Source organism: Rhipicephalus microplus, chromosome X, assembly GCF_043290135.1.
Source record: "Rhipicephalus microplus isolate Deutch F79 chromosome X, USDA_Rmic, whole genome shotgun sequence".
NCBI classification, from domain to species: Eukaryota; Metazoa; Arthropoda; class Arachnida; order Ixodida; family Ixodidae; genus Rhipicephalus; species Rhipicephalus microplus.
This window is the reverse complement of record NC_134710.1, coordinates 442,214,055-442,237,610: the sequence shown is the minus strand read 5'-3', so window position 1 is coordinate 442,237,610 and position 23,556 is coordinate 442,214,055. Positions and strand designations below refer to the sequence as shown.

General features: G+C 42.7%; 1 protein-coding gene across 1 annotated transcript; it reads left to right on the top strand.

Moving 5' to 3' along the window:
• Positions 1-253: 253 nt before the first annotated feature.
• On the top strand, positions 254-23,538 carry LOC119160884 (putative serine carboxypeptidase CPVL). Its single transcript, XM_037413155.2, has 5 exons — positions 254-406; positions 3,722-3,972; positions 8,475-8,628; positions 13,546-13,879; positions 15,493-23,538. The coding sequence occupies exons 4-5, from the start codon at positions 13,579-13,581 to the stop codon at positions 16,317-16,319; spliced, it is 1,128 nt and encodes a 375-aa protein (XP_037269052.1). The 5' UTR covers positions 254-406; positions 3,722-3,972; positions 8,475-8,628; positions 13,546-13,578; the 3' UTR covers positions 16,320-23,538.
• Positions 23,539-23,556: the final 18 nt, after the last annotated feature.

The following is a 23,556-nucleotide window of genomic DNA, read 5'->3' as shown; positions in this document are numbered from 1 at the left end:
CGGATCTGTATTCTTGACTGGATTGGTCGGTTTTGTTTGACAGGTGGCTGATAGTCATGGCACGTTTCGTTGTGATTTACAATAGCGGGCTGACAGTGAGCAAATCAGGAGTCATTCACTCGGTGCGAGTGGAACGAAATCGTATACACATCCAATTACGCGCTTCGCGAGCATAGCCGTCATCCAATAATAATGACCGTTTTCTTCGCCCGTGATTTGGCTGACCCGTTGTTAAAAAGCCGAGTCCGCTGTCGCTCGAATCAGTCGTAATACGCAGCGTCTGCAAGCGGACTCTTTGGGCACTGCATGCTTGCACTCCGATTACTTCGACAAACATAAAGCTCGCAGCAGTCGCAGTCCTGCTTGTGTGTGCTGGGCACCTCGCCCTACTTGAAGATGCCAAAGAGTGAGTGCTTCTTTCTTTACTTTCAAACCATTCCACTTAGATATGCAAGAGTTTTCGAAAGTTTCTGAAAGTGAGCCATGCTTTGAGAAAGTCCAAAATAGTTGAAATCAGCTGCGTCAGGGTGTGTCATACAGGGCCACACCCAAACCAGTACCAGTTGATCTCAATGTTCTGGTCGCTACAAAAACAATGACCTATATAGATGAAAAGCAACACGGCTTTTTTCCAAATGAAATCAGTGTTCTAACAGTATCAGATGTCCCCTGTTTTTCTAACAAATCACCACGCGGATTTCACAGGATAATGTCATACAAAGCTTGGATAATGTAAGCACATACATCGCGGCTCATTGTACATTGATGTTTCCCTGTTTTTTCAGTTAATTATACCTGATAATAGTGCTTATTTCTTCTTATTTATTTATTTCTGTGGACTCGTGTACCATGAAGGGTGGTTAATACAAACACAAAAGAAGCAGCAATCGCACAAAAGCAATGCAGTTGAAGCAATATATAATTGCCATTGGATAGTAAGACAATTTTTATTCATTAATTGTTCTTGGAAAACAATAATGTCTAAATAGGTTAGTACGAGCAAAATATGGGGTCAAGATGTTGGCGTGGTGGCGTCGGGAGGGCCTGCAAGCTAGATGTGGCAAATACGAGGTGGATCTAGAGCTGATTTTTTGTTCCAAAGTTCATAAAGAATTTCTAATTTATCTTCTTGCCTCCGTGCCTGTAATAAGGTAATGTCACTTGCTTGTATTAAATTTGAAGGGGAGTCTAAAGGGGAAAAATTGTTTAATATAAATCGTATAGCTTTTCTTTGAATGCGTTTAAGAGTGCAAATATTACGCTTAGTGTAAGGGTCCCATATGACGCACGCGTACTCTAGTTTTCGTAGCACAAGAGTAGTCTGCACGTTTGCGTGCCTTGTTTTCACTGTTTTATTAGTTATGTTTTTTAATATTTGCTAGCTCGTAGTTAACGTCATTTCATGGGCCAGTAAAAAATTATGGATAAATTGTTTGGCTTTTCGGTTATATGAATACAGCGAAGTTTTCAGTACTATACAGAAATGAACAAGCTAAGGGTTGAGAGATTCCGCAACTACTATCAAAATATTTAAAGGATGATGAATAATGAGTGACGGCTTCTCATACTCAACAAAAATTAAGAATCTTCGGCCGGCCAACACAATACGAAATTGCTTTCTTATACGTCCAGTGCCCTCTTGAACCAACTTTCCTGTATACTCTTCTAAACTGCAGATACTTTGTAACTTTTTTTTTCTTTCATACTTCGTGATCACCCCCATGCTGTATACATGAGAAGTTAGGGAAATTAGTGAGCTCTATATGTGGTTGAATGGGTAGTATATTTCCAAAATTCTTGCCCTAATGTGTTTTTTCATTACTCCAAACACAAGGGCATTTACAGTCCCTCTTTCACTAACAAGCGGCAGAGTCACTTTATACTTTTTTTCTACTGGGACGAAAAACGGGGAAGTAAGGGAAACCAACATCTTGCAAGCAGCTTGGTGAGACTGATTTGAGTATGAATAAAGCACCATCTTAGACATTAACCTCGGGAAGCACGTCTTGAAACGTGTATGCCAACGCATGTAATGCGACTGGCCACGCTCTTAAGCCAGAACTGCAAAACAAGACTCCAGAAAACCACACAAAACAGAACTATAGATACATTCAGTACCATTGAAATCGGCAGATGATGCGATTCCTTAGAAAGTACACTTAATAATGATCATCAAAAGTAAATTAGCTCGACTGAATGAGAAAAATTTTTTTATGATAACGTTTTCTGCAGAATGTAGGCTACTGAGGTATGCATGACAATCTGGAAACTCTCAGAAAAAAGCAAGAGAGCGTACTGTGTATACAGAAGAAACAGTGTTTTTGCAGCAAACTTCAAAAGACCAAGTCCAAGTTGCGTTAAAAGTCCAAGTCACGTTAAATAAAGTACTTATATTTCATTTGCTATTCACAAGCTCACCAGGAGAATTAGATCGTGATACCAATGAAACTTATCCATAGTGTGAAGACAACAAGGTCATAGGTAAAGCCGTTTAGTGGTTATTTTATTATATTGGCACTGCTCTCGACAGCCTAGAGAAGTTTTAAGAATAGTATCTTTCGATAAAGTTTTATCGCCGTCAATGTGAGACTGCGAGGTGAGGCTGGTAGGCTGTCATAAAAATTTAATTGTCACCTGAACTGAAGCTTGTTTAGAATAAAAACTTGTAGCGAATTCTGACAATACACAGAAGTCGCGACTGCCATGTCAATTGAAGTGAAGGCGAGACAAGCGTTGCCTTACTAGACACTTTGCAACGCCAAGAGCACCGCAAATAACGCAATAGAAAGAGCACCAAATTGACACAAATGTGAGCACGTGTGACCATATAAATGAAGTGTGCAGCACTGTTGCACCAAAACTAGAACCGGTACTTTTCAGCAGTGACAAGGCCAAAGAAATAAAGAAAACAGCAGGCGTTTCATCTATAGAAATGTGGTTGCGTGAACAATCAGGGAGAAAAAGACCTTGGGAATAGGTGTCCAAGAATTGTCATTGTATTTTCCGGAGAGGATGAAGCGATGTCGAGAGTATTTTGGATTTGAAGTAAATTGTAATAATTAACAGGCAATAATGAACATAAAATTTCTGTAATGAGGCGCCATAGTTCACGTTTCTGGCTGGAGACAGTTCGATGTTACGCGTGTGTAACTGGCTGCACGATTATTGTAATTATATTAATACAATCGCCCTCTAAATTGAAAAAGAAGTTTTTTAAGATAAATATCACCTATAAAGACTGCAACCATCTGAAACACAACAATGATGACAATGTCCTCAAATGTGTCTACAAATCAATAACTTGTTGGAAATACCTGTATACATTGTCTGCACTCGAAATATTTTTTTATAGTTTTAGGCATGACACTCAATAGGAAAGACGAGTCGTTCAATCTAAAATAAAAGATAAAAAAGTTATATTGCACTTATGTTGTAAATGTAACAGTGTGTGGTGCTTATAATGAACAATTAGTTCTTTAACATGAGCGTTAATTCTATTTTTGACGTATTTTTTATTTTTTATTGCATTTCTTTCCTTTTATATTCAGGAAGGTCTCCGAGAAGCCCATCTCTTGACCATAATTTCATTAAGCAGGCCATAGGCAATCCTTAACTTTGTGCAACTGTGATACGAAAAATGGCCTGAGCTTACAATTATGTGTCAACAGTTTCGTTCCAGTCCAGATGAAACGTGATTTCAGGAATTTCATATTGTGCGCAGCTACCACCTGCTTACTACTCGTGCAAGTGTGGACTGTTTTGAGGCTACCTGCTGCAACGTGCGCGTCAGATGGATGCAAAGTTAAAGTCGATGAACACTGCCAACATTGATGAGCATGGTCGCCTGCAGTGTATCGCCAGAACACTGCAGAACAGCACAACATTTGATGGGGTGCCAGAAATCCCGTTACAGGATTCCGGCACGACAGGACGCTGAGGAGGGAACCGATGCTAGTGGTGACGACGTCGCAGGTAAGGGGGCGATAATGAACTAGAGTCCCTTCACTACAAGCATTTCCAGGGAGAAATGCGTATCTCCTAAATCAGAGGGCTTCTTCTAAGTGACTATACTAGTCACACGCACTTTTTTCGACAAAGGTTTTGCAACCACTACGTACGTAATTACGGAAAATAACTTCTAAGAAAAATTCAGCTATAGCCGCTCGAAACCCACACTGACTGCCAAAAGTAGTGAGCCTAATGCACATTCTCATGGTTTATGTGATCTGAGGCAAAAATACTCGAGGCCCGTGTGCTGCTATAGATATTGGTGCACGTTAAAAAACACAGCTGGCCGATTTCTCCACTGCTGTGTCTTTCATACTCATATTGTCATTTTCGGACGTTACACCCCAATGATTATCTATATTATTAGACTTGAGATAAAAACGGTGTTGAAGAGGCAGGTAGCCGCTACCCCTTGTGCAAGTCGCACCGAAACTTCTGGCCAAGACAGACAATCCTTGCAGACGTCGTAGAGCTGGGCTCTGAAAATTTCGTCCACCTGGAGTTTTCGAACTTGCACCTACGAGAAATACACAGGTCTCAAGCATTTTCGTTTCCAATACAAATGCAACCGCCACAGCCAGGATTCGACACCGCGACTTTCGGGTCTGCAGACAAGCGCCATAATCACCAAGGCACCGTGGCAGGTGTCTCTCTCCCGCAGAAAATGTGTCAAACAAAAAAGTCTTTCATGTTAGGTCATTTTCAGTTGTATATATATCACAAAAGTGGGCCAATAAAAGAAGTGACAGTGTGACTCTACGCCCCCACTCCTGTAGTGCATCCTGTGTATCACACACACACAGACACACGTGTCACACACACAAACGTGTGTGTGTGTGTGTGTGTGTGTTTGTGTGTGTGTTTGTGTGTGTGCGCGCGCTCTCACGTACGCCAGGATGAGCTCTTCAATAGCCGCGTTACTTGAAATGAAAGCACATGCTTCTCACATTCATTGTGTCACCGAGTAAAATATGTCACTTTTGCTGCTAAGCCCACAAAAAGAGCGTTGTTTGAAGGGACTGCACAACACTTTTTTAACATGTTCAGAAAACACGACTCTATGGTAGTCGGTGCTCCAGCGAACATGGGAGCCATGTAATATAGCAAAACACGTGGCAGAGAATTAGAAGCTAGGTTGTGCAGGCAGCTCGCTCGATTTTGTCTAGACCATAGAGTTTTCTAGCATTAACTAGAGGGGACTCTGGCACTGCGATCCTTCAGCAACCATGGGGATGATGGGTAGTACATATATTTGCCTAGTCTTCGTACTTTCGGGTGCCGCATCGAACTTGTGGCTTCGTTTATTGCTGTGTTTCAATGTTGTTTCTAAGGAAATAATGAACACTTTTGAACGTCCTCACCCGATTTGAAATGGTAAACCTAAAGGAATAAGGTGGTGAAGCTTAACCGCTGAAGATTTGCTGATTTCGTTTCATGGAAAAACAGCTTCAAGCCACACGAACGCACACGGAGCCAGAAGTACGAAGATTAGACGAATTCGTGTACTACCCATCATTCCCATGCTCACAACAGCGCTGTGCGTAGGTGCTCCCATAGACACTAGCACCAGAGTTCCCTCTAGTGTATATTTAGGAAACTATATGGACTAATAACGTCATATCAAAAGGCCCAACTATACGCTAGCAGATGAGATGACATGGACATTGGCAAGTATGACCATTCTAACAGCGGCGATGGTTTGCCATCACATGCATATAAATTTAAAATAATAAAAAACGTATTTAAGGTCATGATGTGCACTAGAGTGATTGAACAAATAACACATCAGAAATGTATGACACTGAGATTTTACGTGCAATAGCGTAGGTTTCTGAAACAAGATACGGTAATCGTGCGCTTGCCATGTCATACTATCGTAGAACACTGAGCAGGTTTGTAGGGATTTATTCTGGCTGAACTGCGTGATGGAACGGGAAATGGCGAGAGAAGTCAGACAAAGAAGCGCAGTTTGACACTTCCATTTTCGTGTCTCGTCATGCAGTTTGACCAAAATGTATGTCATGTCATGCTTTTTATGATCAACGTGACATGACGAAAAATTGAAGAGGGAGAATATAGCAGCGGAAAACATTTTAAGCGTGCACCAGTACGTCGCCTGTTAACTTACCTAGCAAAAAGCCTGCTTTTCTGAGTTAATTGTCAGGGGAATGCGTGGTGGCGGTGTGCGTTTTTATGAAAGACGTGTGTTGAAGGAAATAAACTCCCGTGTGCTGTTATTGCACTGTTTGCGCTTTTCAACACATTTGATAAATAAACATACACTTTAGTCGGCTACTCTGAAGTGACATCTCGCACTGCGTGAAATATTCACGCCTTTATTTAAAACTCATCCAACACAAAAAATCAGTCCAGCTGTAAGTTCCACATGATCACATAAGCCACTTTTTGTATTAACCGTAATGTAATAGCCAATTCCACAATGCACAAAACCGAGTAAACCTAAAAAGCCCACGCATCAACAAAAAATTTAGCAATCAAAGTCCATACAACAAGCCTTGCGTATTGGGCTAACTTCATTTCAAGAACCATGCTCACTGCAACATTGTTGCATAGCTAGGTTTGTTATAGCTACCAGCCAATGAATCTGTCCGAGGTTAACCCCAGTGTTACGAGCAGGACAATATGGAAGTAAAGTGACAGCCGTGAATTCTGGGACCATCTTCACGTTTAATGGAATTTTTCGTTGCTACCACACCGTTTCTAGTGATATGCGCAATTTTATGACTGCACAAAAACGCAGAACGGAGGTAGCAGTCAAGCTGCATCTTATACGAAATACTGCAAAAACATGTGACGGACGTTTTTGGAACATAGGGCGGACATGTGTATATGAGACGAACAATGATATGAAGTTACTTACATTTTTTTTCAGGTTATATTTCGGAAAAGTGGCCCAATTTCATTGCTATATTTCATCACGCTAAAAAAGAAAGCCCAAAAACAAATTTGGTAACGGAAAACTTTTCGCAATCATTTTAGGGCTTGAAATACTAAAACTTTTGCTGCGACAGACACAGCTAATATTCTTTGGGGTGTTCAGGTTTCAATCTGGATGTGGCGTTTTCTTCAACAATAAAACCCACAATTGCTTTTTTTTCTGCCTTACAAAATTTTCATTAGAGCGAACTAAATTGAGAACGTCGTAGCTAGTGTGGCAATTAACCGCTATCACGTGATATGTCACGCTCTCGAACATCTAAAGTGACAGTCCTTCGCTATTGCGCAAGTGATGTGGGTGATGTGTCAGGTTGACAGCGGTAACATTCACATGATCGAGTTGGATGGGGTCATAGACCCCCGACATGCAAATTTAACTTGGCTTCAATGCACAGCTGTCTTTTATTAGTATCAGTTTTTTAATGTGCTTTTCTGTTAAACATTCCGGGTAGTTCGAACGAACCTCAGCTCTTTGCGTCTAATAAGTAGGCATCGTTATTGCAATAAACCTATTTTACGTATAAAAATTTGACTCGGAAAAATGTGTGAGATCTTTTTACTTGTGTAATATGACTTGCCCGTTTTGTCCTGGAGGAATTGTGGATATACGTGCATGTGGATAGCTGCTGTTATTAAGCTGCTAAACAAAACTAGAGAAATAGAATAATGGGGTTTTAATTAGGAGTGACAGGTCATTGTACTCGCATGTCACCAGAAGATAAAGCGTAATGCCACTTACAATTGCAATTAAAACCTCCGAGATAGTACAGATGTTACGATGCTTGTCCGTTCGTCAAGCCTACTTATGACAGATATGTGATTTTAGACGGAAATGCTGATATGGAGTACTGAACTAGGAATTTGATGAATCGCCATACTTTCTCGATTGTGTCAGATCTAGTAACATGCTCAGGGCACTCCCCTGTTCGCTCGTAATGGGTTGGCTTTTGACACAGCTTCCCGCGTGACAGAATCTTATGTTAATGCTGCCAGATGCATCATCAATTCATGAACTAACAGTGGACTAGTTATGCTACAGTTAAGCATTTGCTTTGAAAAACGTTCTTGAAATCTGCCCAACTTGCTATTTGCCGTCATGTTGAAGCTACCGTGCAAAATGTCATGAAAAGACTATATAGAACCAAAAGGTGAAATTTACATCTTGGGTTCTTGTAGGTGCTCTATAGTAATATCAGGTGATATGTTCTGTGCTGTTCAGTTTAGGCAAACTTGTTCACAGCGCGTATCTTGCAGGACCGCACATACATACATACATACATACATACATACATACATACATACATACATACATACATACATACATACATACATACATACATACATACATACATACATACATACATGTAATAAGTTTTGTTTGTAGAACAAAACGCTTATAAGAGTTCAGTAACCAAGCAGAGCTAGTGCGTATGCTAACCCTGCAGCCATCTGATGTGAATAATAGCAGTGACAGGACTACCTCAAAGTTAGTTCTCTCACTGGTCCAGGGGAGGCCTTGTTCCTGACACCCTTAATCAAGGAAGGAAAACTGGATGAAGCCAAGTCCAGGAGCAAAGTGGGCGCGCTCAGTGCTGATAAAGAAGTACCTGGTTTCTCTGGTTATATAACCGTCAACCCGCAGTACAACAGCAACCTCTTCTGGTTCGTGCCATCCTTGATAAGTTCACAGGCATTTGAGAGTCCTTGTGTGTGTTTAAATGTTATATAATTGCTGCGATTATTGGGAATGATTACCAATTTTGCGCATGAAGTGCTTGATTGCATGATTATCAAAAGAACTTTGCGCTAACGCTGAATTCGGTTCGCAGATTATTATTGCTAGTGCGAATTTCCCGCGACAGACTTCACTTTTGTGGCTTCGTGTAAGTAAACATTTATGGCTGTGCTTATCAAAACCCTGTGCTCCGGATGTCGTCATCTTTTTGATTACTTATTGCGAAATGATGGTGCCTTATATCTCTTGCCCTGTTAAAAAAAATCAGTTCAGTTTGTACTATCAGCCTCAGCAACTACGTGCCAAAGCTCCATCATATTCTTCCTTATATTGAGTGCGGTGGTACACAGCAAGATAGAGTATAACGTAACATACAGAACTTTTAAACGCACGAACTGTTTCAACATTTTCGAAGTGCCAGGATGGTAACCCAGAAAAAAGCATAATTTAACTGGTACGTGAACGCGGTCTCTGTAGCAAACTTTTCACTAGAAGTAGTAAGATTGTGCGTTCTTTGCATGCTGTTGGGGAGGGGTGGTGGTGGGGGCATGATCAACGAAAAGTGGGGGTATGACTGACCGAGTTCACTGGTTTTTTAGAGCGAAGGCTATGCTACTTTATATTCCCAAGGTCATTCCGAGGCGATGAATGACCTTGAAACAGCGGAGCACGAGCCGTCGGAGGTCTAAATTGATTCGTAGCGTTGCAACTGCACACTAGTCTGCAGCGAATGTAGTTTTTTTTATTGCGACGAAGATTTGTCTTGGCATGATATTTTTGTGAGTCTGTTTGTGATATCTGCGCCGTGAGGTGGGTGTTGCGCATGAGGTGGTGTCTTGTGGAATGTGTTTATTTATTTATAAAGTATGGCAGGCCATAAAGATGGCCCAAGCAGGAGTGGGAAGTGGTACAATGATAATAGTATGATCAATTAATAGATGTACAGGTGTGGAGAAAGAACAAAAAACAAAGAAACAACAACAACAAGAAAACAGAAAAAATAAATCAGACAGGTGTACATTATATTCGCGTGTTATATAACTCACACTTCAAAGTAATTTTCTAGAAATTTTAGTACATTTGCAGACTAAAAAATATGGTGCGGCTGTTCGTTCCAGTTTGTTATTGTGCGAGAAAAAAAAAGAGTACTTGAAGTTGCTAGTGCATGCGCGCAAAGGCAGGTGTGAATTTGTAGAAATGGTATTCTCTAGTAGGACGTGAAGATAACGGAGTGAGGACGTGCGAAAGGTCTATGAAAGTGTTTTTCTTAGATAGGTGAAAAAAATTTTAGTCTAGCAAGTTACTTTCGGGATTTTAAAGTTGGAATTTTGTTATTAATTATTAGTTCTGTCGAGGAGTCAGACTGGCGGAAGCGATTGTAAATAAACCAAACAGCTAGTCTTTGAACTTTCTCAAGATTATTATATCTTTTTTTAGTGTGCGGATCCCAGATTTCAGACGCGTACTTCAAACAAGGCCGGACTATTGTGCTAAAAGCAAGGAGTTTAGTTTTAGCGGGAGAGCTTTTGATGGTGTGCCTTAGTAACCCTAATTTTCTACGGGCAGATGAGCAAATCTTTTCAATATGGCAAGAAGAATTTAAGTTGTTGGTGACTGTGACGCTAAGATATTTATAACTGTGTGTAAGTAAAATTGGAGTTCGTTAATTACTGTACGAGTAAATTAGACGTTGTTTGTTAGTAATGCGCATAGATACAGTTTTCTCTGGGTTTATGTGCATGTCTCATTACTCGCACCAGGCATTAACTTCATCAACACTGTGGTTTGATAGAACGTGTATCCAGTGGTTGTAACTAGCTGTGTCGCTTAGCGAAGGCCGGCTTGAAGAAGGTGACGGGAGCGTTCCGCATGTAACCCTTGACATTTACATATAAGGTGGTAAGTACCTACTTGCATCACTGGAGTGGTAGAATATGGACACGTATCACCAACTGATAAATGCGACTAGTTCCATAATGATATAACGGCTGGTGTAATGGCCACTCCAGCCCGAAGCCTCCTGAGCGCCACTTTTTCGACCCTAGCAAGGTGAGGGGGGGGGGGAAAGAGCAGACACACGGTAGAATGAGACCACGTGTATCCAGCCGGAGCACATTGTTATGGGTATGGGGTGAGTTTAGGGGCTGGGGTGGAAGAGGAATGGCTGGAAGGTCTATGTCTAGAGGGCAGTGTGCCTGCTTGTCAGCAGCATTGTTGAGTGGGTTCACAGCATGGCCTTGAATTCTATGTACCTTGATGCAAGTAGCTGTATTATGGTTCATCTTATGAATCGCCGCGCAGATCCCCATGCCCTTGTGAATTTTTTGGGCTCCTTAATAGTTCCTAACAAATGAGTGAATACTGTTACACCTGGGAGTACAGACCAAACGTCATTGCCTCTGCAAAGGCAATCTGTGTCAAGGTTCGCGAGCGAGCCCGTCTGACGCCACCCCTTGATGACGTGATCTAGTTTTGTGGCACTGGTCTGTCCTACGTAACGCATGGTGAGTTACTTCAACCCACGAGCCCGATAGCAGCCCAATGATGCAATCAGCGCCATCCAGTTTGGCGAGTCTTACGCAATGCGTGGCGACACAACTCGTCCATGGGTGCAATCCAGCGGTGGTTCCTGACTAGAGGAATGTGACATCATGGCCAACGGCGGCGCTGATTGAACGTTGCTGACGTAAGGATCAGCCGAGGCCTATAAAAAAGCCAAGAGGTGCGTCACTGAGCAGCCGACCTTTGCGTCAGAGAGAAGAGCGTACGAAGACGCCTCGGCTCTTCGAGTCCCTAAGCTGTCGGCCCCAGTGCAGAATGTGTACCGCCTCTAATCTATGCTGTACATCAATTTTACCTTAACTCACGGTCGTATTGTCTACTCGTCCGTCAGCTCTGCGCAAAAGCAGCCACGAGCTGAGAAACGCGCTACTGAACAACCTTGGTGGCCCGTGACCTCGGTGCACTACGCAGCAGTATTGGTGGCAGTGCGAGTCGTAACAATACGTTACACGCATGCGATAGTGAAAACGCGACCCTAATTTGCTTCGCTTTACTCCTCGATGCGCGGCAATCTCTGGCATGTTTCTCCATCTCTCCGGCTTCTCCTCGCCATGCGAGAGGAAAGAGCAGTGAGTAAACTCACTTGCTAGCAGACAAACAGGTTCTTGTTCACCCGCTAGATAGTGTCCAAACCAAAAGAAGGCCAGATTAGCATCATCATCATCATCGTCGTCGTCATCACCATCATAATCATCATACTGATTAGCCTGACTGCGTCCACTGCATGACAAAGGCCTCTCCCTTGTTTCGCCTGATAACTCGGTCCTGTGTTTGCTTCTGCCAATTTATACCCGCAAACTTCTTAATCTCATCTGCCCACCTAAGCTGATGTCTCCCCCTAACCCGCTTGCCTTCTCTGAGAATCCAATCAGTTACCCTTAATCACTAGTGTTTATCCTGTAGACGCGCTACATGCATGGCCCATGTCTGTTTCCTCTTCTTGATTTCAATCATGATATCCTTAACCCCCGTTTGTTCCCTAATTCACTCTGCTCTCTTCTTTTCTCTTAAGGTTACACCTACCACTTTTCTTTCCATTGCTCGCTGCGCCGTCCTCAATTTAGGCTGAACCCTCTTTGTTAATCACCAGATTTCTGCTTCGTAGCTAAGTACCGGCAAAGTGCAGCTGTTATATACCTTCCTCTTAAAATATAGTGGCAATCTGGCTGTCTTATTCTTCTAGTTAGTCCCCAATCTTATTCTTCTAGTTAGTCAGTCTCGTGGTACGGTTCCACAGTTATTACCTGCCCTAAGTAGACATACTCTTTTACAACTTGAAGTGCACCATCATCTATCTCGAAGCGCTGCTCTCTTCCATGGTTGTTGTACATTACTTTCGTTTTCTGCAGATTAATTTTAAGACCCGCCTTTTTGCTCTCCTTGTGTAACTCCGTAATCATGAGTTGCAATTCGTCCCCCGAGTTACTCAGCAATACAATGTCATCGGCGAAGCGCAGGTTACTAAGGTAATCTCCATTGACTCTCATACCTAACTGTTCGCATTCTAGGCTTCTGAAAACCTCCTGTAAGCACGCGGTAAACAGCATTGGGGAGATTGTGTCCCCCTGCCTTACACCCTTCTTGAAAGGTGTTCTGTTGCTTTCTTTATGAAGCACTATGGTAGCAGTTGATCCCCTGTAGATTTCTTCCAGGATGTGTACGTATACTTCATTGACGCCCTGATTACGAAGTGTCTGCATAACGGCTGATATTTCTACTGAATCAAACGCCTTCTCGTAATCTATGAAGGCTATGTATAGTGGTTGGTTATATTCCGAGTATTTTTCTAATACCTGATTGATAGTATGAATGTGGCCAATTGTTGAGTAGCCTGTTCGAAATCCTGCTTTTTCCTTTGGTTGATTGAATTCTAATGTTTTCTTCACTCTGTTAGCAATTACCTTTGTAAATAGCTTGTATAGTACAGAGAGCAGAATGATCGGCCTGTAATTCTTCAAGTCATTGTCATCTCCTTTCTTATGTATTAGGATGCCGTTAGCATTCTTCCAAGACTATGGTACTCTTCCCTCCAGGAGACACCTCGTAAACAGAGAGGTGGATTAGCATGCTGTAGAGAAAATTACCAAACGTGGAAACCTGCTAATATCGAAGCTACAGCGGTAACCGCGGCCGATCACCAACACGAGCAACAATGAAAGAAATAAGACTAACCGTTAAGGAAATACTCCGCAAATTATTCATTATTCCAACAAAAATATATTTAATTCGTGATAGCTATGTATAGAACAGTTGAACATAATTGAGTTGATCCTCTTCCTTAGAGCGATCCTGAGAATGCCCCGGTAATACTGTGGATGCAAGGCGGACCGAGAACGACGTCCATGCTAGGCTTCTTCGCTGAAAACGGGCCGTACATACTGTCACCGGACGGTGCGGAAATAAGGTACCGCGAGATCAACTGGGCGTCCCGCTACTCGATGCTCTACGTGGACCAGCCCGTAGGCACGGGCTTCAGCTTCACCGAGAACGAAGCTGGCTACGCGCGCAATCAGACCGATGTGGGACGTGACATGCTGGAGTTTCTGCAGCAGTTCTTCACGCTTTTTGGAGATCTGGCCCAGAACGGCCTTCACCTTTCCGGAGAGTCCTATGCCGGTACGTTCCTGTACTCTAAGCTACGCCCACTTTGGAGGTATGTCAATGTTGTTTTCAACGGCAAACGTTCGATTGGGCACCTGTCAAGAATGAAATGCGCATGCTGTAATGACCATGAGAACTACAGGGAGATACCAAAATAGTACTTATAGAAGGCTTGACGTTCAGTCGGGAAGTATGATCCCGTTAGTCTAACTTCGCTAATCAGCGCTTATAGAAAGTGACAATTTTAGTGAGAGTGTTTCACAATTGTTTTACCGAGGAGAATAGGAGAGGGGGCACTCACGACAAGTGAGGTTCTTCCATAGGGCAGCTATATAACTTACATTGTGTTTTGACGATGTTTATTCGGAATGAGGGGGGCAGCTAATATGGCTCTGGCTTCCCGGTTAAGATAGCTCTATGCTTCCACATTGAACCCCTCTTTTTTTGAGACAGTGCTATGTTTCTATTTGAGCCGAATCATAATTCTCAGTGATTCATCAATGATAAAGTTTAAAGCTTGACATCGTCTTTCGTGCGACTCTAAGAAAGTCAAATGAACTGACGCAATCAAACTTTTATGCAACAACGCGGGTTAACAACACGACATTTTACTAAAAGCGATCACTTTGATTTGACTATGTAATTTGGATGTCCGGCATATGCAACTGCGTTGTTACGTATCGGTTCTCGTTGATTTGGTGCGCGAACGTCAAGTTTCTGTCATGAAACGTAGATCTCTCGAGTTGAGCTTATAAATAATATATGTGACATACCTTGCTTACTAGGAAATATACGAGAGGTCATTTCATCAGTTACTATGTCGTGGGCACGTTTTCTCTGTTTCCAAGCTTCATGCACCGGTTAAAGGTAATAATGTTTGCAAAAAAATGAAAGGTGTATGTCGCAAAAACTAGCCAACTGCAAGAACGACCAGGGGCGAGAAGTCCTGACAGGTGATCGTGCAAGCTTTAGAATTTTGTACGAATCAAGTATGTATGAAATGATTCAAATGCGTTACAGCAGCTGTGGGCTGCGGCTGAATGCTCTATAAGCTCTTGAATTGGAAGCGTTGGCACACTGGCACACATGAAAAAAGAATCACACAAAAGACGACGAGCGCAACGGTTGTCCTCATCTGCGTTATTCTTGTGTGTTTGTTAATTCGTTGCGCTAATTTTATTTGTAGTGATCAACATACCACAGAGTGCGCTCCTTTTCCAGGACAAGTGTGATGTCCCTGCTCTTACTCAACAGAACAGAAGCTGTGATTTTAACTGTGTAAGGAGAGTTTGCATTGAAGTGGCACACCAATAGAAGTTAGTTAACAGTTCATCAACCATGTCGTCTTACCAGACCAGTAGGCGACTAGTATATGAGCAACCCTACAGCTGACAAAACTAACATTTCCGTAGAATGAAAAAAGAAACCATGTGAACCCTTACGTTAATCCTGTGTGGTGGCCTACAGTTTCGGTGGCTATTCACTTTCACAAACTGGAATGGTTCCCAAAAATCACCCTTGGCTATCATAAACCCTGTGCTTTTTCTATTCCGAAGTGTAGCCGATGCCCCACTGGTGAAGAAACCTCGCTTTCTAAACATTGTTTTTTTTTCACTCTAAACGCGCAGGCAAGTACGTTCCGACAGTGGGAGCAACATTGCACCAGAATGCCGACACTATGCGGGTGAAAATCAAATTCAAGGGTATCGCCTACGGCAATGGCTTAACAGACCCAATCAACATGTTGCGTATCGCCGATTTCATCTACCCGATCGGCCTTATGAGTCGAAGCGCTGCCGAATACATGTCGAGCGCCACTCTGGAGGCGGTGCAGCACATCCATGCAGGCAACACTGCTGCAGCCTTCAAGATCATGGATAGGGTGTTCTACGGAATCCTTACTAAGGAGGACACGTACTTCAAGAACGTCACTGGGTACAGTTACTACTACAACTACTTGATTAACACCGAGCCCAAAGTCACCAGGGCGTACAAGGTCTTCTTGCCGAAGCCTCAAACCAGGCGCGCCCTGCACGTGGGCGACAAAAAATTCAGCACTACGCGTGACGTCGTGGTCGGTCACTTCTACGATGACTTCATGCGCTCGGCCGTACCGCAGTTCACCGAGGTGCTTGAGAACGGCTACAAGGTTCTCGTCTACAGCGGTCCGCTCGATATCTGCGTGCCCACGATCATGACCGAGAACTTCCTCGCGCACGTAGCCTGGTCGCACGCAGAGGACTGGCGCCACGCTGTCCAACACCCGTGGCGGAGCGCCGACGGTGAGCAGCTGTACGGTTACAAGAGGACGTTCAAGAACCTCAACTACGTGGTGGTGTGCAATGGCGGCCACGAGCTGCCACTCGACCAGCCCGAGGCCATGCTGGAGCTTATCACGGCCTTCGTAGAGGGCACAGAGCCATTCACCGACGAGCCGATGACCACGGTAGAGTAGGTGCCTGACATCGTCCAACTCCACGCTGTTGATGCTATCGTGATTTTTTCTTTTTTTTACCCTCCATCGCACACAGCTTTACAGAGGGGAGTGGGGTACAATAAATAATAAATGATAAACAAGAGCAAACACAGTAACATCAAAATAATAAAGATTACAAGACATGTAAATTTGATGTTAGACAATACACTGAATGTATGTGTAAGTACCATCAGAAACATAGGGGAAACAGAGTACAATAATATAAATGTACAATATACACTTCACGCGTCATCACGTAAGTACTCCTGTATTGTAGAAAAAAACAAGTCATGATTTGACATGGAAAGCATGTCCGAGGGAAGGTGGTTCCAGCCGTTGGATGTGCGTGGGACGAAGGAATGATGGAAAGTGTTAGTGGGACAGCTAATGACGCGTACCTTATGTTGGTGATCTAAACGAGCTGAGTAATACGCAGGAGTGGAAATCAACTGAGCTTTCAAAAAAAAAAAAAACGTCCGGGACATGACGTTCAACTTCAAAATCCATGTATGTTTTGATAAAGGTGTACGTGGGTTTCGGTCACCTGTAGAGTAATTTATCGGCCTAGTGGTTATAGGTTCACCCTCTTGGGAGGTCGTGCCACTGGCTGTAATTCCACGACTATTGCTGTACAAAAATTTCCCAGAAGGCACCCGTAGAGATGATACCGGTGTAGTGTAGTAAGCAAAAAAAGCGCACGTAATGGAATGTACGTGTAACTTAGAATGTAAAAGTTTAGACAAGTTGGCTGGTTATCCTTAACCGAGATAACCGAACGAATCTACATGTAAACAAAGTAAGCAATGCACGTATACTCCTGCCTTCTATTTGCGTTGGCAAGAGTATATCAACAAGCTTCAGGCATTATCAAGAATTGTAAGTTCCGTTCCCACTCACTAACTCATCTTTTCCTGCTCTTTTAATTCTACTTGTACTAGTTTTCCGGCATCTGAAGGGTTTCAATTTAATGTAAAAGTTAATTTCCACTATGCTCAATCGCTAAGGCTTTGTCATTCAGACGCCATGGTGGGGCTGTGCCGCATCACAAATAAAGTCACTTTCAGTGCATCACTTGATTTTCTAATGACATATGGTGCTAGTGGTGCCCTATGCTGTGCACCCATCTCGCAGTAAGCTATATGCACGGCGTAAGAATAGTTTAGGTGAGAGAACGCCACCGCTCTTCGCTTCGCGACAAAGTTCTGCTTCTCAAACCCCTGAGCAAATGCCGCTAGCAACTTATGTCCCGCCGGCGCAGCAGAGCCCGTAGAGCTCGGAGCCACCCTAGCTCAAGCTCGGTAAGTGAGAAGCCAGTTTGGCCTAGCTATGGCACCGAATGCAGCTTTTATGAAGCAGATCATTTTTTAAATATGTCCTTTGACCTTTCTGCCTTAAAAATCTTATGATTGAATACATTAAGCATGCAGCATTCAGGTTTATGTAGCAAAGGCGAAGCAGCGCGTCTGTGGCAATGTCCCAGTTGTCTGGCCGATATTTGCGGGAGTGACGGGAAGGTTCTCTAAAACTGCCTATTACATCAAGAAATCTGCGCAATATTTACACCTTCGTCACAGTCGTAGGCGGTCAAGAGTACATGCTGAGTTTCTTTTTAGCCGCTCGCGAGGGCCTTATTATGCGATAACATTAGCGTTGGCGGTAAGCGCGCAAGAAATTTAGGATATCAAAGTAATCCACATACAATGCTAGCTACATCTTGGCCGAAAAATCGGCTAATGAGTTGCAATAACCCATTCAACACTTTTGCTCTGTGTAACTTCTCATGTATATACATGTTAGTATTCGTTAAGACTTTTTCCTATACTTCATGACATGGACACACACATTTGCGTGGGTGAGAATCCTAAATTTTATTTATTTGGATTAGATCAGCAGTAAAATTATAAATGAAACACTTTACATACAAACACAAAACAAAGAGTACATCACTGTACACCATGATCACAGTACACATAAGCATTATTGCACACATTACACATTTGACTTCTCCTGAATCAATTATACAAGTTTCGACAATTTGCGCAAGTCTTGGTTTTTTTACATGCTTATTCTTTAGCTGCCTGCAGTGTTGCCGCATGCGTAGGCACGCATAATAGTGTAATAGCTTGGCAAGATCGTCTTCTTTGTGAGCAGCACATGGAAACGTGAAGTTGAAATTTTCTAGCACTGCATCTGTCGTGCGATCATATACATCTCTCTCACCAGCATGTTTTGCGAAGTGCTCCTCAGCCTCTTTAAGCAGAAGAAATAGATACACATTTGGATGTGTGAGCCCCCTTGGTTTTGCAATTTACTAAGTCGGCTTCTGGTAGCTTTAAAACACCTTTCTACCGAACCAGGGCCTCCTTACAAATTGTACAGGAAGTTTGAGTGGCAAGCTTTCGCGACACAAATCCAGTGACATAATATACAATGCAGTTCACGATGGCGGCATCAGAATAATCATGCTGAAACACTTCATCGCACTCCCACGTTTCCTCACTGATGAGGCCATCTAGTTTCTCCTTGAGGTCATGCATTTTATTAGTGCGCTGGAAACGTGCAGACTGGAACACTTCTCAGAAATCATTCAGGGTGAGAAAAGCAGATTAGTTTTTCTCAGAAACAACACAGTTACCAAACTTTGGTGGCTTGAGCAAAGAATACAAGGAAAGCTTGCGGTAAAGCTGCAAACATGTCGGAAATGTTGGATGCTCAATTTGGCCACCTGCTTCTCTTATAATACCAAAAAAGCATTCCAACGGATCGTGGTTCATTTTGGCTGACAGGACATACTTGAAATCGCACTCTTTCAGAAGAAATGCTGACAGTTCCTGAACAGACTTAAGTGTAACACGCAGGCCTTCAGCAGTAGTCTGCGTTAAAAAAAGATCTTTGTGAATGTCACCCCTCACTACTTTCTGCTCACAGCTATCAAGCCACCTAGATGCTGCCTCTAGAACTTGAAAGTCTTTGCATTCAAGGATGAGGCCTTCTGCAACAAAGCGACGATTGAGGGCATCAAAAATATCATTCATTAGGAGCGTAAACTTCACAGTTGATTCCACATTCTCAAGCCGTGGTGTGCCTCTCCGTGCATAGAAATAAATGCCCTTAGCAAGTGAGTTGCTAAAGATTTGTGTGGCCAACTTCACTCGCATTTTGAGCATATGTGATAGATTAACATGCGAGTAAGTCAACTTTGGACACACCCTTAGCTCCGCGGCGTTTTTCGTGTCAGCAACAAAAAGTGCATCATAGCATGACCAATTCACAATTTTCCCATTTACTTTCAACATTTTCTTATCATAAGGACTGTTTATAATACACTTGAACAAGTGAGGGGTATCTGCCACTGCATACACTTTTCTGGATGGATCTAGGGGATGCTCGAAAGCATTTACGACATGTCCTAGAGCACCGCTTACCCCAAGCTGCTTCCAAATGGCCCTATTGGTAGATGCACCGTCACATACCACACAATCAACATAAACTCCTGCCTGCTCTAAATGCACGATGCACTGAAGCAACAGCTGTGCAAGAAGTGTACCCTTAGTTGCACCTTTTAATGCAAATACTGCCACTGGCTGTAAATAGCTGTCAGCAAAACGGGCAAAAGCAAACACTAGACCATGGTCAGCCAGCTCATTGCTTTGTCCACCTTGGTCTCTATAGTCAACAAGACCAGCATAACTCTTGTTCTTCGAGTTTACAGTCATCTCTTTCCTGACCTGCATCTCATCTAGAATAAGCGTCCCTCTGCATTGAAAGGGTGTCTTCTTTGCCAATTTATTCTAGAGAGCTTTGAAAAAGTTATTATCAAAACCACATTTGAGCCCCACCATGTTTATATATCTTATAATGGTGGTTGTGCATGGCATCGACAATATGTTATTGCTTCGTAAAAATGCGTAAAAAGAGAGGCTCCTAAGCAAGAGGCATAGGAATAGCCAGTCATCTGTATAGCACCTGTTATTCTTCGTAGTGCACTTAGCTGCAGATATACATTCTTGCACAAGAAGAAGCTGCATCGGTGGAATATCAAAAGCTTGGAGTGTCTTTTTGATATCCTCTTCTTGCAGTTTCATTATTTCAGCTTCACTTTCTTCCAGTCTTTTAGTAATTAGCTGGTTGCGCTTGATCTTGCGGTGGCGTAAAAAGCGAAAACTTTTTTTTGCACGACTTATAGCCTGTGTTGCAGTAGGGTACAAAGCATTTCCCCATCGCGAAGCACACTAGTACACTGAACAACGAAAAACGTCGAAGTGCCAACTTACGCGAGCACGTTCAGAAAAACAAGCAACGACATGTCCAGCGTGGAGTGAAGGGACAGCAAGAATGCGGCGGGAAAGCAAGCGGCGGCGGTGGGTGGCTAGTTTAGCGCGCCCTCTCTGGAGAGGTTTTCTAACCAGAACAGCATGCGCCTCTCCCCACGATTCGTCCCCTACGCGCCGTTCTCTCACCTAAGCTATTCTTCCACCGTGGCTATAGGTAAGTCTACGTAACCAAGTTGCTAAGCCAGAGCGTCCTGGTATCTTGTGTTCTGCTGACGTTAAAGCATTCGTTACGTCAATATAAAAGAACGAACTTGTGTCCGAGTGAAAGCAACTCGAACGTAACCTTACCAAATACAAAAAGTGTCATCAAGCACAGAAACTATTTAATTGTTTATTCCCGAGCATTATAGACTATAGAGCCTGTTGCTCTCATTGATGAAATAAACAAGTTAAAATATGTTCAGTTATGTATGTGCCTGAAGCTACAACCGCCGGCACAGAAGATCACTTCTCGTGCGCACCGAAAACACGAGATGTTAAGGTAAATGAACAAATGCGAGCCTGTACCGAACAACACCAAAAAGCGTGCAAAGTTGATATATCGAACTTATTGAGAAGTAATGCAGGTCTTTTATAGTTTAGGAACGTATGCTGGCGAACACACTTATTAGCTGATGAATTCTGTGTTAGATATAGATATGCGTGATATAATCGACGTTTTTCTAATTTTTCCCAGAGTGCTCAGCAGGTTAGACGATTTTTCATAGACAACTAATGAGGCCGACTCCAACGGCTGAATTTTTGCGACATGAGCTCTCTAACGCTATCGCGTTAAAACTGCAGACGCAAAGAAACAATCGGCAAAGCGTATGTAACACAAGATTTTCATACAAGTCATATAAAAAAGGCCACACAAAAGCAAAATTATCAATGCTCGCACGAAGTTCCGCATACAATGCTCACGCAGCGTTGGGTCGATAAAAGCGGTCCCTTCGCTGTGTCATGGTACATTAACTGTGGTTTCAGTTTTTATTTTCGGTTATTATTCCCGTCGCGGCGATAACATCGTGATGTCGATCCTCGACCTCATTATTAGCAGTCCGATGGCTCATTAGATAAGCTGCGACGAAACTTTGAGGAGCCCTGGAAACATATCGCAAGTTTCGGGTTCAAGGAACGTGCACGCTCGTTGCGGTTGCCGGGAATCCTAAGGTTCGGTTGACCAGAGTGAAGTTTATGTGAATTGTCGCATTTATTGGCATTCACAAGTATTCACATACAAAACTATTCGATACCCCTGTGAAGATCTTCTGTTTTGTTTCTATGTGTTTTCTCAGCCCTCATTTTATGAATTTTAAATCAGGCGAAGCACAGAACGTAATTGATTTGCCTTTGTAGCGCTTGCCTCTGCTCCTTCTCGCCCCTCGCTCTGCAATATTAGAAGTTGGAGCGCGCTCAGTTACCTCGCTCGGTTTGCGTGTCATCCAGGGGGCGAAAGCTCCCTATTCGCAAGTTTCGTAGGCTGCCACGCCGCCCCGTGGCCACCAGTGTAATTTTTTCAAAGAGTATCGGAGTAGCAGCGGGGCTGCGGTGCTCATAGCATGTGCTTGCAGTGATGTTCCGTGCAGGGAATTTGTCATTTTTTGAAGAATTTTCGTCTGTCATTTGGCACCAAAAGGAATCTCCGTGATATTGCAGGAAGCAGCAATCCGATCGCCCTTTAAAATGCACTAAACAAGGACCTTATCAGCATTCACCAGTGGTGCTTGATTAATCAACTGCAAATGAATGTTACAAAAACAACATTTGTGACATTTTATTTCCAACAGAAATACCTGCTATTCACCACACAATACCTGCTTCTTATAGCACTAGGCTTTTAGGCATCATCTTGGATAAACATCTGAAGTTCCATGCTCATGCGCAGTCTCTTCTTAAAAAGGTTTCTTTCGGTATTCATGTCATTCTGAAAGCACGACCATACCATCCATCACATGTTATTCTGTCTCTGTACTAGTCGTACACTCACAGCCACCTTTCATATTGCTTATCACCTTGGGGAAACACGTACAACACACATCTAGATAATCTACGACGCCTCCAAAACCAAGCGGTGCGGCTAATGACGTTCAGTCCGTATCTTTGTCGCTGCATCTCTCTATACGTTGAGCTAAACATACTCCCCCTTAACGAATCATTTACTTTAAAGTTAGCAGTCATCATGTATTGCCTTATTCATCACAATGTGCGCATAGAACGATTCTGACCTGAATTTTGACTAATAATGATAGAACTCGGTTCTCTGTGCGTGAGAATTTCCATTTACCTAAAGCTCGCACAACACTGGGAAAATGACTGCTAAGTTTGCTGGTGTGTTCGTTTGGAACTCGATTCCTTCTGAAAATAAACAACCTTTCACGACAAGCTCATTTTGCCGATTAACCAAAATACACTTAATCACTGAACTAACTAGAATATGGTAAATATATGTGCAATCAGGAAATTGAAATCGGTTCATCTCTTTTTACTTTATGTCTGTTTTGCACTGATTTGATGAATTGCACGTTATATGTGTAATAACAGTGTCGCTATTCCTATAGCGTAATTGCAATATGTACGCCACCTCTAAAGTAAACGTAGTTTTGTGTATGGTCTAGTTCAGCTCTTCTAATTATTGTAGGCTTGTTATTTATATTCGTATTTTTGAAAATTGAGTAAAGTGTTTTCGTTCATTTTGTTCACGCTACACGTTGTATATAGAACTGTCACAACGCCCATTGTCTGCTGCATATTATGCATCATCTTATTCACAAATGTTAGGAGGTCCCCCCCACAGTTTTTACTCTGGGACCTCCTCATGTACTCCGCTTATCTGTTCATTTATATGCTTATCCTTTAATAAACTTCAACAATAGTATTACGAACTTCAAGAATAGTTAAAT